Source organism: Onychostoma macrolepis, chromosome 22 (genome assembly GCF_012432095.1).
Source record: "Onychostoma macrolepis isolate SWU-2019 chromosome 22, ASM1243209v1, whole genome shotgun sequence".
NCBI classification, from domain to species: domain Eukaryota; kingdom Metazoa; phylum Chordata; class Actinopteri; order Cypriniformes; family Cyprinidae; genus Onychostoma; species Onychostoma macrolepis.
In genome coordinates this window covers 3074028-3100614 of record NC_081176.1, presented here as the reverse complement: position 1 = coordinate 3100614, position 26587 = coordinate 3074028, and the positions used below count along the sequence as shown (strand labels likewise).

At 40.1% G+C, this 26587-nt stretch overlaps 1 protein-coding gene across 2 annotated transcripts; it reads right to left on the bottom strand.

Annotated features, from left to right (window-relative positions):
- On the bottom strand, positions 1 to 25018 carry LOC131530497 (uncharacterized). Of its 2 annotated transcripts, XM_058760807.1 has the most exons (9): positions 24633 to 25000; positions 7684 to 8019; positions 7107 to 7442; positions 6422 to 6760; positions 2464 to 2607; positions 2302 to 2327; positions 1735 to 2200; positions 1199 to 1256; positions 1 to 458 (listed from the first exon to the last, which is right to left on the bottom strand). In XM_058760807.1, the coding sequence occupies exons 1-7, from the start codon at positions 24796 to 24798 to the stop codon at positions 2177 to 2179; spliced, it is 1371 nt and encodes a 456-aa protein (XP_058616790.1). In that variant the 5' UTR covers positions 24799 to 25000; the 3' UTR covers positions 1 to 458; positions 1199 to 1256; positions 1735 to 2176. The 2 variants fall into 2 exon arrangements, with proteins under 2 accessions (XP_058616790.1, XP_058616789.1); XM_058760806.1 differs by lacking the exons at positions 1 to 458; positions 1199 to 1256; positions 1735 to 2200; positions 2302 to 2327; positions 2464 to 2607 and adding an exon at positions 2637 to 5026 and having other exon boundaries at positions 24633 to 25018.
- Between the last annotated feature and the right edge of the window lie 1569 nt (positions 25019 to 26587).

The window sequence follows — 26587 nt, the reverse complement described above, 5'->3', positions numbered from 1 at the left end:
TCAATGTTTGATTAGTTCATTTATTTCTGATAAACTCAAATGACACACAGGGTTCAGCTATAAGAGCAGCAGATGTTTTAATAGCATTTTTCACTTAAGCAACACTCACAAAGAATACTCATGACAAAGAGAGCACAACAGTTTACTGTATATAGTATAGCGTAGGTGCATGGCAAAGATGTGATTCATTATATCATTGCTCTCTAATAAAATTGGTTCTTATGTGCAATTCAGCAAACATCCCCTCTGTTACTGATGAAACAAAATTGGTTTTTGATTACTTCAACGTTTTACTCAAGTCACGGGTTGTAATGGTTATTGTTATATTCAGACCGACATGTAGCTGTCTTGTCCATATGCCTGTCCTAAAATGTGGTGGTAGAAACTGGTCTGAGCATGCAGAAAATTCATGTGAAGTCATTCATGTGTGATCATTTCCATCACACAGAGATGATATTCTAGAATACAAAAACATCAACAAAACACAATAACTACATGATATAATGAGCACTTTGGTCAAAAAACAAAACCAAAACAGCCAAAAATGCTTATTGAAGAGAACTGAAAGAGATGGAGATAGAAAAAACAACATATGCCAAGTTCTTTCATGAAACTCTAGATGGTGCATGCTGATGGGTTCTTCACGTAACTGATGATATTCACAGCGTTAAATGACTTAGGATAAGCTGATTGGTTTATGTTGCATGTGCAGTCAATGCACATTTACATTTAAATGGCTGGTTAGCATTCACTTGAGCTTTTTGCAGTGCGCTTCAGTGTTCCTCAGAAAACCTCCACCTCCCAGGCTCCTGTATAGATCTGCTATGGGTTATTTTATAGGCAGCGGTGCTAGGTGCAAATGGCAATGGATTTTATTTATGCTAAGGGAAAATAGCAGTATTTTTTAATATGCGATTTGCACTAAGAGCAAATAGCTATAGATTCTGTTTACACTGTTAACATAGCAAGATTTTCTGCTATTTATGTTACTTACTGCAAATAGTGGTAACTAACTGCACCTCAGTGTGAAAAACATTTTTTGTTAGTGTGATCAAAGTGATTATGAATCACAAATTGCCATGAAAACGATTAGCAAAACGCTGGTGAGCCATAGTTGGCTTCCGCCGATGGGCTGCCAACTTTGCCAACGGCCCACTGGACATATGTTAGCAGGGCAATGTGAAGTAATGAGCTTTACCTTGAATGCCCCGGATCTTCTCCATCTTCCTCTTCACATGACATGCACAAACATGGCACTAAAAAATAAATAAATAAATACATATGTTGTATTGCTGGTAATGTTTTTCACTCCATATTCACTACATGGGCCATACAAGCCTGGTGTATCAAGTATGACAAAACAAAAAAACACGGAATTACTTTTGACTATTATTCCCCCAGTTTCACAGACAAGGCTTAAGCCTAGTCCTAGTCTAAAATGTAAGTCTGAGCTGTTTCAACTGAAAGAAACTTGCACTGACTGATCTTAAAATATATCAGTATTTGTCTCAAGATGCACACCAGTAATTTTTTTTTTTCTAAGCACGTTTATAAAAATTGCTTAAATGTCTTAACTGAACTATGCTCTAATCCTGGCTTAGACTAAACCCTGCCTGTGAAACTGGTTGTGTTACAGAAAGTAGTGCAGCCTGCTGTGTTTACAGGGGTAACCCTGGAAACCACATTATTGCTGCTGTTATATAAGGGCCACCTGCTATCAGAGAGTAAACTTACATTTTCATTTAGCATCTCCTTCACGTGTTCTGTCTTGCTCCTCATCCTTTCTGGGATTGTTTACTGAGTGTGTAATCCTCTTTTGCACATCATACAGGCTGTGTTGATTAATTGAACTGGTTTATAGAAAAGATGTCACTCAGAGCGTGGGCATTCCTGTGTGTATGTGCACACTTTACAGTGGGAGCAGATGCACTGCCGAAGCAATGATGCAAACAGAAGTTTAGTGATTGATTCGAAGTGCGCTTTTTTCCTGACATGCGTGTTGCAATGACATCATACAACACGTCTAGGCTCAAAATCTGTGGGAAATCTGTGGAAATTTAGAAAAATTGCAAATTATGTAGAGTTTGTTTGATTTTGCATTACATTTAGCTAGCACAGATTTGCTAAATCCTGGAGGGAATGATAAATGATGTTACTGTCCCATTTTCCGCAGCCATCAATGGAGTGCCATCCCACTTTGCTATAAGAAAACACATATTCACAGAAGCTAAAGGAAATGCTCACTCACAGATAATTCACAGTTTTGGCAAACACACAGATTCAATGCACATAGTATCTCACCTGATCATGATTGTGGTGCGTCATGTCTGGTTGAAAAACAATAACAAACTCAATTAAACAGATTACTTTGGTCAACTGGAATAAAAATACTCTTTCAACTATTTTTAAAGATTCTTTTTGCATGATAAATTTCTTGTCAAATCAGCTGTATGCAATCCATGCCATATTGTCCTGTATGTGTAGATCTCCAGCGGCGAAGGTAAATCACACCAGCAGCTGCAACCAGCAGAACAGCAACAACAGCAGCAGCAACGGCAGCATTTATTCCTCCTTTAGCTCCTGAAGACATAGTTGAATCTAGAACAGCTAAAGACAGACAGCCATTAATATTAGAGAATGATTAATAACTAGACTGATATTTACACCTTTCTACTTTCGTCATCAATATGATAAGGTAAAAGAGCAACATACAGTATTCAATGGAACACTAAATGGAATTGAGTAAACTTAAACAACCATGTTCAAATAACTTGAATCAATCAAGTTCATCCTAAATAAACTTTTTGAGTAGAGATAACATGTCTCCATTATGTGGAACCACTGTTCATGAATGAATTGATTTATTTTAAGGTAAGATATTTCTTTGCAGCTGCTATTCATAGCACATATTAACAAGCTAAATATAGCTCTTATTGTTAGGAGTTAATCAGAAGATGGTTGTTACATTCATGGCATGCCCCAAATAATGTATATATATCTTTTTAATTAAACTTTAGTGTGTGTTAGCAGGTCCTCTACCCAAGCACATGCTCCGCACTTTACCATGATGGTAACCCCCCAAAAACTAACATACCAGAAACTCTTTTAAATACAAACATAAAAGAGCATTAAACATTAACGAGTATTCCCATTGTATCATCTTGATAAAATATGCATAAAATAACATTTTAATTCAAATTTACTATCCCTATCCAGCCCCATGCAAAGCATGTTGGGAAGTGGATCCTATTTTCTATAATGATACTTTAAGACAACTAAAATCATTAATGTGTCTCAACTCAAATACATTAAGTAAAGTGGTTGAAAATAATTGTGTTGGGTTTACTTAGTAAATTGCACAAACACCAAATTACATTTTGACCAACTTAACTGAAACGGTCTTGCAAAATGAAAACATTTAGCTGAACTAAAGCATAACTATTTCAAGTCATTTTAACACAATGCAAACCTAAGAAACCTAATACAATGGTGTTAAATCAAAATTAATTGTTTAAATGCTTTTTTTTTCTTTTTTTTTTTTTTGAGTGCATGGAGTCAAAGCTCAATTTTTCTAACAGCCCACAATCAAAATATTTACCGGTGTTTTATATATATATATACACACACACACACACACACACACACACACACACACACAGTATCTCACAAAAGTGACTACACCCCTCACATTTCAGCAACCATTTTAGTATATCTTCTCAAGGGACAATACTATAGAAATGAAACTTGGATATATTTTAGAGTAGTCAATGTGCAACTTGTATAGCAGTAAAGATTTACTGTCCTCTAAAAATAACTCAACATACAGCCATTATTGTCAAAAAAGCTGGCATCAAAAGTGAGTACACCCAAGTGATAACAGCTATACGTTGTTTAACCATGCAAAGCCACATGTCCTATTCATCATGTTCATGTTTTTGTCTGCTTGACAGGACTATACAAATTTGTGTATCTTATATTAGAGCAGTTACAATTTGGTGCTTTGAGTACAATTCTCTCATACTGATCACTGGAGGTTTAACATGGCACCTCATGGCAAATAACTCTGAGGATCTGAGAATTAGAATTGTTGCTCTCCACATAGATGGTGTAGGCTTTAAGAATATCAGTAACAACCTAAAACTGAGTTACAGTACAGTGGCCAGTGTCATAAAGAGGTTTTTCAAGACCGGTTCCACTTGGAACAGGCCTCGCAAGGGTCGATCAAAGAAGTTAGGTCCTCGTGCTGTGCGTCAGGTGCAAAAGCTGGCTTCAAAAAACAGATGCATGAGTGCTGCCAGCATTGCTTTAGAGGTTGCAGAAGTGGAAGGTCAACTTGTCAGTACTCAGACCATACGCTGCACACTGCAATACATCGTTTTGCATGGCTGTCGTCCCAGAAGGAAGCCTCTTCTGAAGCTGGCTCACAAGAAACCCCGCAAACAGTTTGCTGAAGACAACCTGTCCAAGAGCATGAATTAATGGAACCATGTCCTGTGGTCTGATGAGTCTAAGGTAAACTTGTTTGGCTCAGATGGTGTCCAGCATGTGTGGTGACGCCCTGGTGAGGAGTACCAAGAAAATTGTGTCTTGCCTACAGTCAAGCATGGTGGTGGTAGCATCATGGTCTGTGGCTGCATGAGTGCTGCTGGTACTGGGGAGCTGTGATTAATTGAGGGAAACATGGATTCCAACATGTACTGAGACATTCTGAAGCAGAACATGATGCCCTCCCTTCAGAAACTGGGCCGAACGGCAGTTTTCCAACATAATAACGACCCCAAACACACCACCAAAATGACAACTGCCTTGCTGATGAAGGTGAATGTGATGGAGTGGCCAAGTATGTCTCCAGACCCGAACCCTATTGAGCACATGTGGGGCATCCTCAAGCGGATGGTGGAGAAGCACCATGTGTCTAACATCCAACAGCTCTGTGATGTCATTATGGAGGAGTGGAAAAGGATCCCAGCAACAGCCTGTGCATCTCTGGTGAATTCCATGCCCAGGAGGATTAACAATGATGCCCCTACAAAATATTGACACTTTGGACACAGTTTTGACATGTTAGGGTGCACTCATTTTTGTTGCCAGTTATTTAGACAATAATGGCTATATGCTGAGTTATTTTTAGAGGACAGTAAATTTGTACTGCTATACAAACTGCACATTGACTACTCTAAAATATATCCAAGTGTCATTTGTGTAGTATTGTCCCTTGAGAAGATATACCAAAATTGTTGCTGGGGTGTACTCACTTTTGTGAAAAATATATATATTAGGGGTGTCAACGTTAATGCGCTAACGCATGCGATTAATCAAAAAATTAACGTGTTAATATTTTTTTAACGCAGATTAATCGTTTGATAAGGTTTGACCCCAACTTCTTCCCGTCATCGCAGCGCGGAAGGTTATCTATCATTGAGTGACGAGGGTACAGCGAACAGTGTAAAAATTACAGAGCCGTGGGTTGCGGTTTTTTGGGATACTTTTATAATGTACCACGGCTGCCCAAAGTGTATATAAAATTAAAATTAAAATAGATCCTTTTACTAATGTGTATTATACTTGGAATGTATCCCTGGCAACTTAAGAACGGAGAGGCGGTTGTAACATCACAAACAACGTGAGTTTCAGCAGAGCATACACGTTAAGGCTTTTACACAGCAGAAATAAACATGACAACAGCCACTATAGATTATATAAGATAATAAACACACGATTACGATAGGATATGGTCTGTATGTGATTTTCTAGAAGTGAATGTGTGCATCTGAAATGCTAAATTGTGCAGCGATATAAATAGCAAATTTTAGCAACAGTAAACGACCAAATTCCACATGTGATCGTAAAAAGAAGTTATTACAAACACTCAATGGTGGTTTGAAGTGAGTTCTGAGTAAAAGTGTACCATTAATCTCGTAAATTGTCTTATGTAGCATGATGCTAATATTAGCTCTAATGCACCTGCAGAACAGGTCCAATTCTTCTTCATAATGCATTTTGTCATAATATTTCACATAAGGTTGCAAGAAATGTTTTGTTGTATTTATGTAGAAATACTTTTGATAATAGTTGGGTAAATGTATACTGGGATTGAAGCGATGTGGCTTGGTAAATGTTTTATTGCCATTAAAAGGCTGATAATGGCTGAATAAAAACAAAAGAATAATGAGGATTATGTCTCATACCTGGCGGAAGTGTGAAAGGTTCTGTTTCCTTAAACTAGTTTGTCATGCATTTCTTTTTCAACACATTTACAGGTAAATCCTAGTATTTTAAATTTGCGACTAATCATGATTAATCACAGTCCATGACTGTGATTAACGCAATAAAATGTTGTAATCGATTGTCAGCAATAATATATATATATGTTCTCTAAAACTGAAAAGAGAAGTGCATGGAATGACTAAATGATACTCACCAGTGACATTAACACTGAATATCTTCATGACGCTGATTCTGATGCTGTTTATCTGTAGTTTATAATCTCCAGAGTCTGTGGTTCTGGTGTTCATGATGGTCAGAGATCCAGTCTGATGATTTAGTTTCAGTCTGTCTCTAAATCTCTCATCAGCATCTTCACACTGAACACCTGTACAGATCTTACTCTGATCTCCAGTAATTTCAGCAATTAGAATGTCATTAAAATACCATGTCACTGAATCATTTGAGTTTTTTGTCACACCAGGATCTAAAGTAAGAGATCCTCCCTCCTTCACTGACTTTCTCTTCATTTTATCTATTTCTGCAGCAGGAACACCTGAAACACAAACCAAAAGCTGCTGGAGGATCTATTTGAGGGGTAAACACTACATAACATGAGATAACTGTGGAACCCTCTTTACTTAACAATCAAAAAAAGACTAACAGATAAAATCAATAACTAAGCAAAGGAAAAAAAAATTACATCACACTGAAGTAAATTCATATTTAAATCTACAAATTCCATTTCAACAGTAAATGTGTTTTTAAAAAAAAAAAAAAAATATCCATATACTGTATGTGAATTATTATACATGTAAACAGAAAAAAATCACCACTGAATGCCACTACAAAAATATAAATAAATTTAAATGTACAAGACTTGCTTTTAAACAATGACTCACCATATACAGCAACAATGAAAATCGTTTCACTGCTGTTGCTGCTGCCAATGATCCGTAGACGATAAACTCCAGTGTCTGTGATTCTGATGTTCATGATGGTCAGAGATCCAGTCTGATTCTCTAGATTCAGTCTGTCTCTGAATCTCTCCGTGCTATTTTTACACTGAACATCTGTACAGATATTAGTCTGATCTCCAGTAATCTGAGCGATACGAATGTCATTAAAATACCATCTGATCTTTTCTTGTTGATTTGTTTCAACATCAGTTTGTAGAGTTACTGAATCTCCCTCCATCACAAACAATGATACTTCTTCTGTGTCAACACTGAAAAAACCTGGAAAAGAAATAAACAGTTAAATACAAGCCGAACAAAATTATACACAAGACAGTGCTGTGAAAATGTATTTCTACAGATCATAAAAATTGTGATTAGAGAAATATGTCTGTATTCATAATGTTTACTGCATACCCCTGGCAAGGTTTCATAAAACAAGCACACAGAAAATAAAATGGAATAATTTAATAATGGAATAATAAAAACACAGATGTGCTCGCTTTCAAACATAATGACTCACCATTAACAAAAACGATGAAGATCTTTTCATGGTCTCTTGTGTTTTTCATGATCTTTAGTTTATAAACTCCAGAGTCTGTGGTTTTGGTGTTTTTGATGGTCAGAGATCCAGTTTGATGATCCAGACTCAGTCTGTCTCTGAATCTCCCATCACTATTATTACACTGTTCATCTGTACAGGTCCAACTCTGATCTCCAGTGATTTCAGCTAAACGAATGTTATTAAAAGACCATCTAATCTTGTCTTGTGGGTTTGTTTCAACACTAGTGTTCAGAGTGACTGGATCTCCCTCCATCACTGACAATGACACTCCATCTGTATAAACGCCAGACACATCTAGAGAAAGTAACAGTTAATTAGGAGCCAAAAATAAATAAATATTCAACATGAAAGATCATAAAGATTGTAGGTAGAGAAATATGTCTGGATTCATAATGTAACACATGCAAACAAATAGCAGAAGAACATCATTGATTCACACTCATCAGACAAACATACATGAGTCTCATGGATCATCTTCAACAACTTAGACAAGGCATAATAAACAAAAATAAAATGGGAAAAAACTAAGTAAAATAATAATAATAAAAAAATGAATGAATTAACCATTAAATTAGTCGAAGTCTAAGAAAATCATAAAGTAACAACATCAAGACTGGAAAAGGATAAAGTAAAATAAAACAAAATAAAACAAAACCAAAGAGGGAACTTTACAAAACTAAGAGTGGTTCGGAGCCCCAGTGGCAAACCACTGAACAAGCGTCTATATAGTTTTATAAATTTGTAGATATTTTAATGAGGCATTTGCAGAGCCAATCCTCCCCAAAACACCAGTGGGTCCCCTTGCTCTGATTTAATGTCCTACAGTCTCCTGCTCGAGACTAAAAAAAAACAAGCGAGCGAGCATGATTCGAGACAGAGTGAAACACGGAGTGAAATCTGTTTTATTCATTCGTTCATAACCACTCATCCCCCCCCTCAATTCTGTGTAGGGCCCCTAGGGCCCCAGAAGTCTAGGGTCAGCACTGGGCATTTGTATAACTGTAAAAGAAATTAAAACATAAATAAATAAATACAATTTAAACACCGTCAGTTGTGTCTTAAGATGGATCTTAGGGATCACTGCATTACTGATCCTGGTTTTTAGGGCCGACGACACAATTACGTCACAGCGCTAGCCGGAGGCAAAATTTTTACGCATACCTGCTGTTACTGCCAGACAAAAAATAAAAAAAAAACGACAGCTATAAATGCGATAAAACAAGCGGACTGGACAGAAATGATTGTCAAAAATGCTCATGTTTGCAGCTCACACTTCTTATTAGGGATGGCTGACATTTCGACACGGTGTCGAGATCCCGAAGTGCAGATGTTTCAAAACACTGCTCCAAAGTGTGATTTGAAACACCCATGTCGAGTGACTACGGCAAAACAAAGCATTGGGGTGTTTCACAAGTGTTTCGAGACCTGAATCTGCAAGCATTTGATTGACACGGTCAGGAACAAACCACACAATCGCACATCTATCTCAACCTAACTCCCATTTAGTATTCATAGTGTAATTTGTATGTGAAAAATGTCAGACATTTTGACTCTATGTATTTTATTAATGTTCATTTTTCATGACCAAAATAACACATATTTATTCACAAAGAGTTCATCCAGTTTGTTAGACTGATGTTACAACACATCTCAAGAACAGAACAATTAAACACTACTTTTAAATGTTTATTATATGACTATGCTTCACCCAGGATCAGTGGCGCCTCCAAGGGGGGGCCAGGGGAGTCCACGTAAAATGACACTGGCCACCCCATTGATACCCCCCACCCCCTTAGGGATCTACAGTGCGACCATTTCAGTCGCATTTTAGACTGAAACTATAGGCTACTGTCTGAGACTATGAAAAAATATTTAGTATCGATCAGCATATTTGAGTTTGCGCTGAGGGAGCTTCAAAGGTTTCTAACGTACAACGTGTTTTTGCAGCGTTGAGTAATATCACAGACGTATCCTCTCATTATAACAAACAAAGTGTAGACAGAGTGTAAATAAGAGATTCACTGTGCTGTGTAAGGAGCTTGATTATAATGGAGTTTTGTGAGATCGCGATGAACTAAGATGAGTGACACCTTTTAATGATTATCAATGTTTGCAAATGTGATATTTAATACAACAGTTCATTAAACAAGAAGTTAATATTAAGTGACATATTTTCTGACTACAACAATTTTCATTCAACATTTTCACATGTGCCCCATGTGGGTTTTAGATGGGCTGTCACTTGGGCCCTGCATGAGCAACCCAAATGGGACCCATTCAATTTTGTCCATTGGCTCCACTTGAGCCCCATGTGTGTTAGTCCATAGGGGCACATGATGGGTCCATAGTGGGCTCTAAGTGGGGCCCACGTAGATTGATATGGAATCAAGAGAAAGGATTCAATTGCGGATATACAACAGTTTATTAAGAGAGCAAGCAAAGTCACTAGTTGGAACAGAACTTATGCACAGCGTGGATGCAAGACAGGCGCAGGGACGCAATGGGCAGCCAAGTCAGCTGTGGAATCCTCCGAAGCCAGGGCAGAGACAGGAACACACCAGGAGACCAAACATGCAGGACAGGAACACAGAGAAACTCTGAGGAGCTGACAAAGAGAGGAGTGTTAGCTGATCTCAAATAGCCCCAGTAATGAGCCACAGCTGGGGCTGATCAGCCCGTAATCAGGAGCTCGGACACACCCACTCACGCACCACACAACAACAGACAAGCAAGGATGAGACAGTGATTCTATGAACCGTGACATTACCCCTTCTCCTAGGAGCGCCCCCTGGTGCTCCCAGCCAACCTTACCCGTTGATTATAATTATCAATAAGGGAGTGATCCAGAATGTCCCTGGCAGGAATCCAACTTCTCTCCTCCGGACCGTAATCTTCCCAATCCACCAAATACTGGAATCCACGTCCCCTCCGCCTCGAGTCCAGAATACGATTAACCGAATACGTTGGCTCCCCGTCTACGAGACGCAGCGGTGGAGGAACCGGGGCAACCTCTGGGTGCCGATTGGAAGTCTTACCACGAGCACAGACTGAGCAGGCCAAAACGAAATCCTGAATGTCGCGATCCATGGCGGGCCACCAGAATCGTTGTTTAACTAGAAACCTAGTGCGTCCAATTCCTGGATGGCAAGCCACATTGGAACCATGACCGCACCCAATAACGTCGGACCGTAACCTCTCTGGCACAAATAATCGGTTCGGTGGGCATCCAGGCGGTTACCCCTTCTAAGGCTGTGCGAACCTTCAATTCAATCTCCCAAGTGAGCGTAGAGACAATGAGTCTCTCACGTAGTATGCACTCGGGAGACGACGGGCGTTCGGAAAGATCAAAAATACGAGACAGTGCATTTGATGTTCTTGGAGCCTGGGCGGTACGACAGTGAAAAAAAATCTAAACGACCAAAAAAAAGTGCCCACGAGCGGATCTCATGTATTCTAAGTTCTTATGATCGGTCCAGACGACAAAAGGTACCCCCGACCCCTCTAACCAGTGACGCCATTCCTCCAATGCTAACTTAACCACCAACAACTCTCTGTTACCAATGTCGTAGTTAGGTTCGGCAGAGGACAATCGATGAGAGAAAAAAGCGCAGGGATGCATCTTATCATCCAAGGAAGCCCGCTGGGACAGCACCGCGCCTACCCCCACCTCTGATGCGTCGACCTCCACCACAAACTGACGTGTAGGATCAGGGGCGATCAGAATGGGCGCCGAAACTAAGCGGCGTTTCAATTTGGTAAATGCAGCCTCAGCTGCACTGGACCACCTGAACGCCGTCTTGGGGGAGGTCAAGGCCGTCAGAGGAGCGGCTAGTTGGCTGAAATTACGAATGAAACATCGGTAGAAATTGGCGAACCCCAGAAACCTCTGCAGGGCCTTACGGGAATCAGGGGTTGGCCAATCTACCACAGCCTTAACCTTATCGGGGTCCATGCAAATTCCCTCGACCAAGATAATGTACCCTAAAAAGGGAACCGACTGTGCATGGAACGCGCACTTCTCCGCCTTGACAGAAAGCCCATTCTCAAGCAGCCTCTGGAGCACTCGCCTGACGTGCTGCACATGTTCCTGGAGAGACAAAGAAAAAAAAAAAAAAAAAAAAAAAAAGTCATCCAGGTAAACATATGAACTGATCTACCATGTCTCTCAGCACGTCATTGACGAGTGCTTGGAAAACTGCGGGCCAACTGGACAACCCAAACGGCATTACCAGATACTCAAAGTGCCCCCTGGGGGTATTAAAGGCAGTTTTCCACTCATCCCCCTCCGCTATGCGAAGGGCGAATGATCCCAGCTGTTAGAGAATCAGAAATATATTTCTCCATGGCCTCCCTTTCATGAACCAAAAGGGAGTATAACCTGCCCTTAGGCGGAGACGTACCTGGAACTAGATTTATGGCACAGTCATAGGGATGTGGAGGGAGAGAAGCAACCCTGGACTCACTGAACACTTCCTTCAGGTTGAGATACTCCTCGGGCACGTTTGACGAATTCACCGCCTCATCCTGCAACGAAACACAAGACACAGGGGAACAAGCATGCACAAGACAAGAAGCATAACAGTTCTCGCTCCACGCAGAGACGGAACTCTGGCCCCAATTCACTCTAGGGTTGTGTCAGATGAGCCAGGGATGGCCCAGCACAACCGAGGCCATAGGTGAATCAGTCAATAAAAACTCAATTGTCTCTGTATGATTTCCTGATGTGACGAGTGTAACTGGTATAGTGGAGTGAGTGATGTCGGGAAGTGATTGTCCGTTAAGTGCACTGATAGAGACCTTGTGGCGGAGCAAGGCTGTGGGAATGTGGAGCTGGTGAGCCAGAGTTCTGTCCATGAGGTTACCCTCTGCCCCTGAATCCAGCAGGGCCGAACAGTCATGTCTTCCGGCCGCCCATTGCAGTCTTACCGGGAGGAGCGTGGTGGTTGAGGATTGGGTCAACGATACTCCACCCAACAGTAACCTCAAATCTACTGCCGGGCTTGCGCTTTTACTGGGCATTCTGCCAGGAAGTGCCCCGACACACCACAGTACAGACACAATCCTCTAGCTCGTCGACACTCTCTCTTCTCCCGGGAAAGTTGAGCTCTACCAACCTGCATGGGTTCGCTGTCGGACAAGTGGCTGACCGTGCGTCCAGACTTGACAGGGGAATAATCAGGAACAACTGGCAACAGCTGATGATGAGCTCGCTGGCCATGTTGCTGTAACCGTGAATCTACACGGAGAGCTAAATCAATCAGTCCATCCAAGCTGGTGGGCAACTCCATGGTGAATATATCCCTCTGGATAACACGTCACCTTGGACTCATCTGTGGCTAAAGTCTGTGGTTGCAGGGAGAAAAACATTGAGCATTTTACGAGAAAAGCTCGACACAGGTTGGGCTCACTGCTGTATGCCTCCGGTGCCGGCAGCCGCGGCTCGCGTTGAGTTGCGCTGTTAAGAGGAATTGGGGGAACAGGCGTGGAAGTGGCACAGCGGGTATCCTCAGTTGAAGAAGTTGAGAGGTGAGCTCGGACACCTGTGCCACTAACGCTTGCACAGCTCGTCTAGTCGCGAGCATCTGCTCATCCTGGCGATCCAATTGCGCGTTGTTGTTTGAGCCATCCTTGAATGGTAGAGCTTCCGCTGAATCCATTGATGGTCAGATCCTTCTGTTATGGAATCAAGAGAAAGGATTCAATTGCGGATATACAACAGTTTATTGAGAGAGAAAGCAAAGTCACTAGTCGAAACAGAACACGTGCACAGCGTGGATGGAAGACAGGCGCAGGGACACAATGGGCAGCCAAGTCCAGCTGTGGAATCCTCCGAAGCCAGGGCAGAGATGGGAACACAGCAGGAGACAGAACATGCAGGACAGGAACACAGAGAAACTCTGAGGATCTGACAAAGAGAGGAGCGTTAGCTGATATTAAATAGCCCCAGTAATGAGCCACAGCTAGGGCTGATCAGCCCGTAATCACGAGCTTGGACACACCCACTCACGCAGCACACAACAACAGACAAGCAAGGATGAGACAGTGATTCTATGAACCGTGTCAGATTTTCATTATATGGGCCCACATGGGTCCCAAATGGGTTTCATTAATTGACCATATGCACAGAGTGCTATTTAGAACTTCCGGATAAAGATAAGCCAGCTCGTAATCTTCCGGTGAAGCTCATTTTATATGTGCTATATATAGGTAGAGACTCTCACAGAAACATCTCCTGCCTCATTCTCATCAGAAACTGAGAAACAAAATCATTGCAACACCGTAAACAATGATCGCGGAATTAACACAGAGTTTCATGTTATTAAAGAACATATAATTTTATATGCAGAGTCCAGGAAAGTACCCATGTAAGTATAACTGTGCATTTATATGCTGACAAACAAACACTATAGTAACTGTTCAGGCAGTTAGGCTAATCTCTTAAACGACGTCTTAATGGTATTCTCGATAATCAATATCTTACCTTCAAAGCCATGAACACATTTTTTAAATCTTATAAAATGTTAAGGCATTTATTTTTTCTCAACTCTGTGTGGTAAAATTCCCATTATTAAAGGTTCAGTTTTCATTCATGAAGACGACATGAAGAAATATGCTAAAAACGTGTCTCGGCGAAAAATAGACTTTTTAAGATGAAAGTGAAATTACCGTTATAACCAAGAGATGGCAGTATAGGATCACTCATTGGCTGCAGCTGCCATTTCAACTTAGTTTTTCACGTCTTTTGATTTATAATAAAATAAATATTATAACAAATTTAGTACTTTGTCGCACTGAAGTATAAAGTATAGCAAGTGCAGGAAGTCACAAAGTCACAGTCTATAATGCTGAATTATTTAAATACCTATATAGTCAAATACAAATTAAATAATTTGGTATAACAAATAAATAATGCATTCAGTATTTTGAAATGTTTAGATTTAATTTAAATAACTAGCCTACATCGTTTAAGTTTTATCCAACACAGACCTGTAGTTTTGTTAGTCTGAATTTAGTCTGAATCACTTAATGCACAGCTTTATTTTGACATCGGCTCGTCGGGTGATTTCCGTCGCCGCTGTCAATCAAAGCAACGACTCGCGGCATGATTTAACGCATTCCCTCGCGTAAGTTTAACATTCGCATTTTGTCATTCCTGAAACGGAATACGTGGACGTTTGGTCATTTTAGACAAACAAAACTTTTCTCCTAATTGTGAATGGATTATGTAGAGAAACCTAGCAAAGGAAGCTCCTTAAGGCACAGTACACTTGACCGGAAATGACTGACCTGACTTATCTACAACCAGGAAGTATCCGTGCATAAGGTCAATTGGGGCCAAGGTGGGCCACATACAGAACCCTTATGGGGCCCAAATGGGTGACCACACTGAACCCACAAATGCCCCATATATGGGGTTTTTGTGGGACCACAGTGGGACGGAACTGGGCCCCATTTATATTTCTTTATTAATTCCTCTGGATAAAGTTAATGTGATAATATGCAAAGAAACATATCGAAACCACTCCAACGCTTAAGTTTTTTTGGAAACCTGTACCTGACCTGATCTGTTGATTTTGTGTGGTGCTCGATACATTTTAAATTACATAATAAATTATTTCAACTGTAAAGAATATGACTAAATGTCATGTTGTCCCTCTTTCTCTACAGGCTTGTGTTGTAGATGGCAAAATGATAATTAAGATGCAGTATGAAATCCGCAAGAAATACATCAAATTACAAGCTGCTAATTTTGATGAATTCATTTCTGAAGGCAAATTTCCCAGTTGGTTTAACCATATGACTAACCAGTAATTCAGACTAAGTGGAGGTCATTATATTTTGTAATTTAAACAATGTACCATGCTATGTTGCTTTTAACATCACTAAGTCAGAGAAAAGTTTTCCATCCCTTGGGACAAGATTACTGGAAAAGGAGATCAGAGTGGCAAAGAGGAATTATTCCGATAAATTAAGGATCCAATTCTCTTCCAGTGACACGGCTTCAGAGTGGAAAGGTCTGAAAGACATCACCAATTATAAGACACCATCCCCCAGCACTGTGGAGAATCAACAACTGGCAGACGATCTGAATGAGTTCTACTGCAGGTTTGAAAAAACACCATTCACACTTCCTGCAACCCCCTATCCCCCCTCCTGCACTGCAGATCAGTGAAGATGAAGTGTGCCAGGTCTTCAGAAAGAACAAGAGAAGAAAGGTTTCAGGCCCAGATGGTGTGACACCAGCCTGTCTGAAATCCTGCGCTGACAAGCTGGCCCCCATCTTCACACAGATCTTCAACAGATCACTGGGGCTATGTGAAGTCCCTTCCTGCTTCAAACACTCAAACATCATCCCCATCCCAAGGAAATCCAAGATAACAGGACTTAATGACTACAAACCTGTGGCTCTATCATCTGTGGTCATGAAGTCATTTGAAAAAACAGTTTTGGCTTATCTGAAGGACATCACTGGACCCTTACTGGACCTCCTGCAGTTTGCCTACAGAGCAAACAGGTCTGTGGATGATGCAGTCATCTTTAGCTCGGCCTTTAACACATCATTCCAAACCTCCTCCTGCCCAAACTAACTCAGCTCTCCGTGCCCACCTCCGTCTGTCAGTGGATCACCAGCTTCCTGACAGACAGGCAGCAGATAGTGAGGCTGGGCAAATACACATCCGACACCCGTACGACCAGCACTGGAGCTCCTCAGGGCTGTGTTCTCTCCCCACTGCTCTTCTCCCTCTACACCAACGACTGCACATCTAAAGACCCCTCTGTCAAACTCCTGAAGTTTGCAGATGACACCACAGTCATCGGCCTCATTCAGGACAGAGACGAGTCTGCCTACAGACGGGAGGTTGAACAGCTGGCTGTCTGGTGCAGTCTTAACAACCTGGAGCTCAACACGCTCAAAACTGCGGAGATGATCGTGGACTTCAGGAGAAACCCCCCTGCTCTCCCCCCACTCACCATCATGAACTGCACTGTGACTGCAGTGGAGTCATTCAGATTCTTGGGCAGCACCATCTCTCAGGACCTGAAGTGGGACATTCACATAGACTCTATTGTCAAAAAGGCCCAGTAGAGGGTGTACTTCCTTCGCTAGCTGAGGAAATTCAAGCTGCCACAGTAGCTGCTGAAACAGTTATACTCTGCCATCATTGAATCCGTCCTCTGCACTTCAATAACTGTCTGGTTTAGCTCAGCTACCAAATCTGACCTCAGAAGACTACAGAGGGCAGTCTGGACTTCTGAGCGAATCATTGGTACAACCCTCCCCACTCTCCAAGAACTGTACTTATCCAGAGTGAGAAAAAGGGCTGGCAAAATCACTCTGGATGCCTCACATCCAGCACACTCCCTCTTTGAACTGTTGCCTTCTGGTCAACGCTACAGAGCTCTGAGCACCAGAACAGCCAGGTACAGGAATAGTTTCTTCCCTCAAGCAATCCATCTCATGAACATTTGAACACTCAATGATGTTTTATTAAGAAAGATGACTCTGGCACTGAGGTGGATGAAACAGTGTTTGCAGAATTATCCACAGTGGAAGGGATTTGCTTTGTTGTCAAGGACAGTCATGATGATGGTAAAAATAAAATAGAATGTATATACAGGTGCATCTCAATAGATTAATAGATCGCCTTTCGTTTTAAAATGTGAACGAGGAACTGAAAGAAGAAATTGACTAGACGACCGAAGAGATCTAGAGGTGGAATGCGGAGTGAGGAGATTACAGATATACTGAGGAGCACAACCATGTAAAGCTTTAAAAACAAAAAGCAAAATCTTAAAATCAACACGAAACTGAACCGGGAGCCAGTGTAGAGAGGCGAGAACCTGGGTAATGTGCTCACGTTTTCTGGTGCCAGTCAATAATCTGGCTGCCGCATTTTGCACCAATTGCAATCGGTTCAGAGATGATTTAGGTAGACCCAGATAAAGTGAGTTACAGTAATCCAACCTTGAAGTTATAAATGCATGAATTACAGTTTGAATGTCCTTCATAGAAAGCATCTTCTTGATTCTAGCAATTGATCTTAATTGAAAGAAACTGCTTTTCACAACAGTACTAATCTGCTTATCAAAAGACAACACAGGATCAAAGACAACACCAAGGTTTCTAACACGATCACGTACATTTGATGACAGAAGGCCAAGCTGCTTGACAATGCCAGTGGACACAGCTGTTGGACCAAAAACCATTATTTCAGTTTTATCATTATTTAACTGTAAAAAAATTTGAGTCCATCCAGTATTTAATGTCCTGAAGACATGCAAACAGAGTAGACATAGAACAGTTATTGTTTTTAACAGGAAAATAAAGTTGAGTGTCATCGGCATAGAGATGATAATTTATGTTTCTGAAAAATATAACCAAGTGGAAGCATATATAAGGAGAAGAGGAGAGGACCCAGAATAGATCCCTCTGGAACACCGTAGGACATTTTAGCCCGAGATGAGATAGTTTCCCAGATTCACAGAAAAAGATCTGTCCTTAAGGTAGGAAGCAAACCAGTTCAGCACAGATCCCTGAAAACCAGAAACCAAAAAAGTCTTTGAAGAAGGATGTCATGATCTATTGTATCAAATGCTGCACTTAAATCAAGCATGATTAAGATACAGCAAGAAACAGAGTCAAGGGAAAGTAAAATATCATTAGTAACCTTCACCAGGGCAGTGTCATGAATCCGGCCTATGAACTTCCATTCACTCATCACCAGAGGTCACTCGCTCACCACATTGACTCTTGCACTATATTACTGTTGCACTTCACCAGACTATAATTCCCATCATCCATTGCACTGACAAACACACACAGCTGTTTGCATTAATCACACGCTCACACCTGAGAACTATCACACAAGTGTCACACACCCTACATAAACCATGGACTTTCTCAGTCACACTGCTGAGTATTGATCTGCGTATAGCTCTCTTCTAGCGCTAGCTGCCTTGCCATTCTGTGTTTTTGTTCTGTTCCCAGTATTGTTCTGCGTTTATCACTCCCCTAGTGTTAGCTGCGATGCGGAACCTGTTTGTTGTTTTCTAGTCTGTTTTACCTGTATTTACCCCTGTCTCACCATTCGGACTCTGTTTATACCTCACCTGGATTATTGCCCTTGTACCTGGATTATCTCTCTGCCTTGCCTTGTTGGATACTGTTCGCCGATCATCGACCCACGCTTGTCCTAGGATTACGCTGTGTCTTGCCCATGCCGTACCTGCTTGCTGTTGTTTGACCTAGCCTGTGTTTTGACCATGCCTTTCTTTAATAAAGCTTTGCACATGGATCCGCACGTTTCACGTCTCGTTGGCAATGTTACAGGCAGATTCAGTACTATAATATTCTCTAAATCCAGACTGAAATCTATCAAAAATATTAAAAGTATTCACGTAAGATGAAATCTGTGACTAAACTTTTTCCAAAACTTTTGAGATGAAAGATAATTTAGATATGGGTCTATAATTATTCAGATTATGCTGATCAAGATGATGCTTTTTTAACAGTGGTTGGACTATAGCATGTTTAAAAGAGGCTGGTACAATTCCATTTATTAAGGAGTTGTTGATAATAGCAGTAACAACTGGACTTAAGGCTGGAAAAACCTCTTTGAAAATCTGCGAAGGCAGAACATCGGCGTGACAAAATTAGGGCTTCATACTAAGAACAATATCATAGAGCTGTGAAGATGACATGGGTTGAAAAAGAGATAGAGAGCTCCGATGAGAAACCATTTCTAGAGGAAAAGAATTATGCAATGGTATGTTAGACCTGATACACTCGACTTTATGGATAAAATGTTTTAAAAACTTCGCACAAATCAGTAGAGAATTCTAATGAAGCACTAGGAACAGTATTTAAACAGGCATTAATTGTATTAAAGAGTATCTTCGGCCTATCTGCATTTTGTGCAATTATATCTGACATGTATTTCCCCTGAGCTTCCTTAGCGGCACTCTGATACCGTTTAAGACAATATCTGAAAATTTTGTATGATATCTTAAGTTTATTTTTCTTCCAACTGTGCTCAGCACGCCTACACTCTTGTCTAATGGTCGTCATCTTGGATCTCTGTAACCTTAAGGGAGCAACTGAGTCCAAGGTGGAAATGCAGGTACTATTAAGAAGTTCAACTAATTCATCAGGATGGACACTAGAGGATACAGACTACAGACAGCGCCTCATTCATAATTCTGATGAATCACACATCATCCTCAGTGTTTCCAAGGCTGCTGGACACTAAAGAACTTGTAAGTAATGGCATCTTTTTTTTTTTCAACTACAATTCATATCTGTAAACTTAATATATGATTGACAGAAATATGAATTAAATAAAGTTTCTGCTTTTGTTGCTGCAGACAGCTCAAGATTTTAGCCTCCTCTTTGGTCCACAAACAGCTGCCAAACTACTGGAGAAGTGGCCTACATTCTATAAAGAAAAGGTGATCAGAGAAGCAGAGAGCCTTACTACCACCTCAGTGCTCCACAGTTTGCTGAAGTCTGCCAGGAATCAGCACGATGATGAATCTCCAGAGGATCACCAAGGTATTCATTTCACTGCACTAATGTGACTTAACAAAAAAGGGAAAAAATTAATCACTGTTTTTATTTCTTTTTAGAGTGGGTCAGTAATATGGCATCTTATCTGCTGCTTCTGCATATTCTGCCACCGCAACCTTCCAGAAAGAAAAAACTGAAGATCAGCGCAACTGTCAGTCTTGTGTTTGTCTTGTGCCTTGTTTCCACGTGTTCCCAGTGTTTCCATGCCCTGATTTGGTTAGTTTCCTGTTATTAGTTTATTATTGGTTAATTTCTGTCCAGCCGTGTGTCTTTAATTACCTTGTTTTAGTTTGATTATTTAAGCCCTGTGTTTCCCTGAGTCTATAGCATTCACTGTTATATGTCATTCTTGTCTTCCTGTATTGGATTCCCTGGTGATTGTATAATTAAAGTTGTTGTATATTGAAGAATTTCTGTGCTTCATCGTTCTTTGCTCCAGCGTAATCGTGACAGCAACTCAGGCCATGGACTATCTAGTTGTATTTCACAAGGTATGTGCCAGGCTACAGTTTGTGATTTTATTGATTTATTTTTTATTGGGTAGCACAAACTACAGGGTTTCAACTGGGCACTGAAAAGCATTAAATGTCATTAAATGGTTTTTATAGGAAAAAAACAAGGCTTTAAATGGCTTTAAATTTTATTCCTAAAGGCATTAAAAATGTTTAGATGGGTTTTGAAGATAATTTTTTGCTAATTTATTTTGAATATAGCATTCTTACTTTTTCTTTTTTTTTTTTCAATTTCTGGGAAAATATTGTGTGAAATTGCCGTAACACCGAATGTTTGGACAGCAGTGGACTGTATGGAGGAGAAAAACTTAGAACAGATAATGTACATTTCATAAAATCAGAAAGAAATCGTGCAACTGAGCAATTTCGTTGATAAATGATTATCATGACTGCATCATTGTCAAATTGGATAGACACATAAATTGTCAAAAGTATGGGATTCAGATTTCTTTTTTTAATGTAACAAATTTAAGTCCAACATTTAGATGTCAAACCTATTTTTTTCTGTCTTTTTACAAAGTGTTCTGTTGCCGCTAAATAACATGAGCAAAAATCAGCAGCATACAGAACACTTAGGAGCTTTTGCCTATGGATTTACCAAACAATACCAGAGCAAAAACCACTACACTAATATAGATTTCAAACATTAAATTGTTAAAGTAAACGGTCAGTAATAAAATGGGAACAAGCAAATCAATTGGCAAAAGCATGAATAATACTACTGAACAAGTTTCAGGTACAGAAATTGAAATCAAAAGTTTAAAAACACTATTGTTTTCTTTTCATAAATAGATTAGTGAATGGATTTCTCTTGTTCTTTGTTTAACATTAATAACAGGCAGCACATTTATTAGGCTGCTGCCTCTACAGACGGGATTAGATTTCTCCGAGGACTTCTGAATAAACTGAGAAGCAGTATCTGATTCACGAACAAATGTAAAAACAATTCGTCAGTGAATGGGCTCTGCTTTGTATTTTTGACTCAAAAAGAACCGGTTCATAAGAGTTATTTGTTAATGAAGCCGACTACACTGGCCACGCGCTGCGTGCCCGTGCAACCATCATGCACAGTTTAGTGAAAGACTTGTTTTTTTGCCATTTATTTTCCTTTTACGCTATCATCGCCGCGGCTGAAAAGTATCACATTTAACACCGCTTACATTTATATTTTATTTTGTGATAATTCTGGGGTGGCAGGTGGGGTGGCACAGCTTTTTCTTAGGGTGGCATGTTGCCACCCCGGTAGATCCGCCCCTGGTGCATTGTGGGTAAACACGTAGGGAATGAAGCCTTTCACCCAGAATTCGGACAACACTGTAACATGGCTGACACCCAATATAGTGCACTATAAAGTGGATAGGGAACAGTTTTGGACACAGCTAATGTGAGTGCCGCTGCTCCCTAGAATTCGCAATGCATTGTGGGATTTTTCAGGGAGCAAACGTTCCAGTGCACTGGAAGGATTTCACGATTGAGACAGCCCTTAAAATGGCCAACTCCCTGATCGGTGCCTAGGGTTGCCACCTTTAGCAAGGCAAAATAAGGGACACCCATTCAAAAGAGTTTCTCTAACAATACTTCTCATGAGATTAACTTCATTATAATTGCTATTAGTATTATAAACAGTGCAAAACGCTTGTTTATTCAAATGTGTTGGCCTGTGTAAAATACGGGACAAATTGTGTCCCCTTATTGATTTGATACGGATGTATCATTTTACCTTTTAAATATGGGACGATTCCGTATTTTAAGGGACGGGTGGCAACCCTATCAGTGCCCTGACTACTGAACAAGGGAGCTGACTGAGACGCACCCAATGTTTACTAACAGAAAAAGGGTCTATACATATGCCCTTTCCAATGAACATCACAACAAGTATCAGACAACTTAATTCAGATATTTTAATGCTAACGTGTTTGAAGAACCAAATTAGCCAGAGATAAATTCTCAGGATTAAAAGATCTGGTATCCATCAAATCATCACAGATCATTATTAAATGGAATGAACGACAGACCCCTGAGGAGCACATGGCCAACATAAACACTTTAACATGAATCAAAAAAACCCTGACGTTCAGGACAGTACTTTTTTCAGCTGTTATGTGACTCACAGCTTTTTACTGATGTAAAATATAGGCTATCAATAGCTATTAGGCCATTTTATTTGTAAGTGAGATTTTTATGCAGTATCCCCTGATAGCACACATACATCTCTGAGACGTCTATTTGACGTCTGCATTTACATCTGCAAGATGTATTTTTTAGGGTGTTTGCTCATCTGCAATACGTCTATAGGACGTCTCCTTTTAGATGTTAAATAGACGTCTATTAGATGTCTTTAAGATGTTTATGATTTAGAATGTATGTAAAACTGACATCTTACAGACGTCTGTCAAACGTATATAGACAGCAGATGCTTTCCAAATAGAGATCTTTAACAGACATCTTGCAGACATGCGTGTGCTATCTGGGTCACTAGAAAAATTACAGTGAAAATACACCTTTTAAATACTCCGTTACATAAAAATACTAATTTTCAGTATTTTTCGCTTTCAGTCTCTCAAACTGACCAACATGATCTCACAGAATTCCGTGTAATGTTCACGGACTTAATTAACCTCCGAATCTGTGGTGGCATCACGGAATCGCCGAAAAATTCCGTGATGGGCTCACAGAAAAAATTCCGTGATGGGCTCACAGAACCCAGATAGCACACGTATGTCTGCAAGATGTCTGTTTAAGATCTCTTGATCTGGAAAGCATCTGCTGTCTATAAACGTCTGACAGACATCTGTAAGATGTCAGTTTTACATACATTCTAAATCATAAACATCTTAAAGACATCTAATAGACATCTATTTGACATCTAAAAGGAGACGTCCTATAGACGTATTGCAGATGAGCAAACACCCTAAAAAATATGTCTTGCAGATGTAAATGCAGACGTCAAATAGACATCTCCTAGATGTACGTGTGCTATCAGGGAAGTGATACCAATGTAAGTCACCCAGATAGCACACGTACGTCTGCAAGATGTCTGTTATAGATCTCTTGATCTGGAAAGCATCTGCTGTCTATAAACGTCTGACAGACATCTGTAAGATGTCAGTTTTACATACATTCTAAATCATAAACATCTTAAAGACATCTAATAGACGTCTATTTGACATCTAAAAGGAGACATCCTATAGACGTATTGCAGATGAGCAAACACCCTAAAAAAATACGTCTTGCAGATGTAAATGTAGACGTCAAATAGATGTCTCAGAGATGTACGTGTGCTATCAGGGAGGCATCAGCCGTGCTCCACGCACGGAAAACCTTAGCATCAATATGCCGACGCGATACTGGGAAATTGTTCAGAACAGGGTATGTTTAGGATAGGGGTGGGGTCAGGTACTCCAGTGAAAGTATAACTGCATCGGAGTCACTCTTTTTACGTGGTCCGATGCAGCGCTGGTGTTGAACCAGTGAATCCGTGCATGGACCACGGCTGATGCCTTCTGTGAGCCCGTCACGGAATTTTCGGCGATTCCGTGATGCCACCACAGATTCGGGGTTAATTAAGTCCGTGAACATTACACGGAATTCTGTGAGATCAGGTTGAACTGACTGTTTGACAAATTACAGTCGAGTATTGTTCATTTTGTTGACCAGAAGAGAGATTGTAACAAATAAATGTCTTACTATCGAGCAAAACCACATACTGCCAGCAAAATGCGCATGATAAATGCATTTCTGTCGAATATAAAGCGCTTGGATCTGATACAAAACAAACTGTGTCACTTTCGCTTTCTCGGCCGGAAGAGAAAATGTAAATGTCTCACCATTGTCGAGTAAACACCAGAGCCATGGCAACATATAGAGAAGCTTCATTTCCACTGCTTTTACTAAAAATAGATTATGATCCATAGAAGTGTTCTGTTGTAAATTGTTAGAATTAATGGTCGGTGTATTAAATTCATTATTAAACGTAGTCTTGTTAATGTGCATGTAGAGCGCTGTACGTGAGTGAATTTTTTTTTTTTTTTTTCTTCTCGTGGCCACGAGTTTAATGCGTAAACAAACCTGCGTGACACCTAACTATAGAGAACAGATTCAGAGATACAGGCGGAGCATGAATTTTCTGGTTCGCTGAAAATATCAGTGGGTGCCGCCCAGATCACAAAAGCTTTTCAAAAAGGAAATTGTCAGCGTGAATGAGGGTAATCTTAGAATATAATTGTTAATATGCAATATAGACAGACACCTATTTATTATCTTAAACCCATTACAGTGTATACAACTATAATTCTGGCATCAAGACGAATGTTATCACATCTGACTATTAACCCTATACTGCCCTACTGTAGGCTATAGAGTTATAATAGTACTACTGCACTATACTGCATAAGATAAAAAAATGTACTTATTGACATTTTTATTTGTCCAGCCAAATGAATTGTATAGGATACTGAAAAACTGCCAATTACATGTGTTAGTAATAAAAAATTATCAACATAAAAAAAATATTGAGCTCAAACTTACTCCTTTTTTGAAGTTGTACTCTGCCTTTACATTGTCTGCAAAAAGTGAGAAGTCATGCCAAGTTTTTAATGGTTTTCGGCTGAGCAGGGAAGCCCTGACAGTGCTGCTGGATTTTCTGAGAAGTGAACGGCAACAGTGATGGGGTGCTACAATCCAGACCCTGGTGTTTCTTTTCTGTCTGACCAGTGGTACATCATACAGAGTGGTCTCCAGAGTGTTTGACATGCCTCGGTCCACTGTCCAGCGCATTGTCCACTGAGTCGCTGGCCATTCACCACCAAGAGATTCACCTCCTGAAGACCCCAGAAGACCTGGAGGCAGTTTGCTGTGGGTTTGCAGGGCTGGGCTTAAAACAGATGTTGTTTTTCTGATGTTAAACCTAAGCTATGTTGTAAATAGTTGTAAAAAGTACTTTCAATAATGTATAGAACAGTTTATTTTAATGTGTAAAAAAATCATTTACAGGCCAAAAAAATAAACATATAGAAGAATGTTTTGTAAGCTGCATTAAAAAAAATGAACAATGTACATAATTGCTTCCCTTTTATTTACACGTGAATATGCTTAACAAATAATACAATGTACAGAAAGTACTCGGGCTCATTTACAAATAAATTACATTACAAAAATGAACAACATACTGTATACAGCTTACCATTTCATTTATCAGATGCTTTTATCTAATTCATTTTTATTTATTTATTTTTTTTAAGCAGTATGTGTGTTCCCTGGGAATTGAACCCACCCTTTTGCACTGCTAATGCAATGTTCTACCACTGAGTCACAGGATCATTTCATTTTTAACTTCTATCACAAAAATAAACTACAGAAATTAGGTTGTTTCATTGACAATGGGACATAAAAAAAGATATTGAAAATTTTTAATGTACCCATTTTTTCCACTCTTTTCTCTTCTTGAGAGAAGGATTAATAATTATTTATTGTCTCTCCATTCTCTCCCTGCTCTCCTGTGCTCTTCTCTCCTCTGTCTCTCTCTGGAATTGGATGTGGATGTCCTCCCTGCTACACCAGCTTCCACTCACCCCCTCACCTGTCCCAGGACACTTGCAATCCTAAGGTAGAGCAAATAAACCATGCCTGTTAACAACAACAGCACAATGAATTTCAGCAAAAGTCTTTCTGTTAACTCGCTTACTTTCCTTCCCCAGCAGGCTCGTTTTCTCCAGAATAGTCCTAAAACAAGAGAAAATGGAAACATCAAAAATATTTAGACAGTGGTGCAATCTTTGAAAAT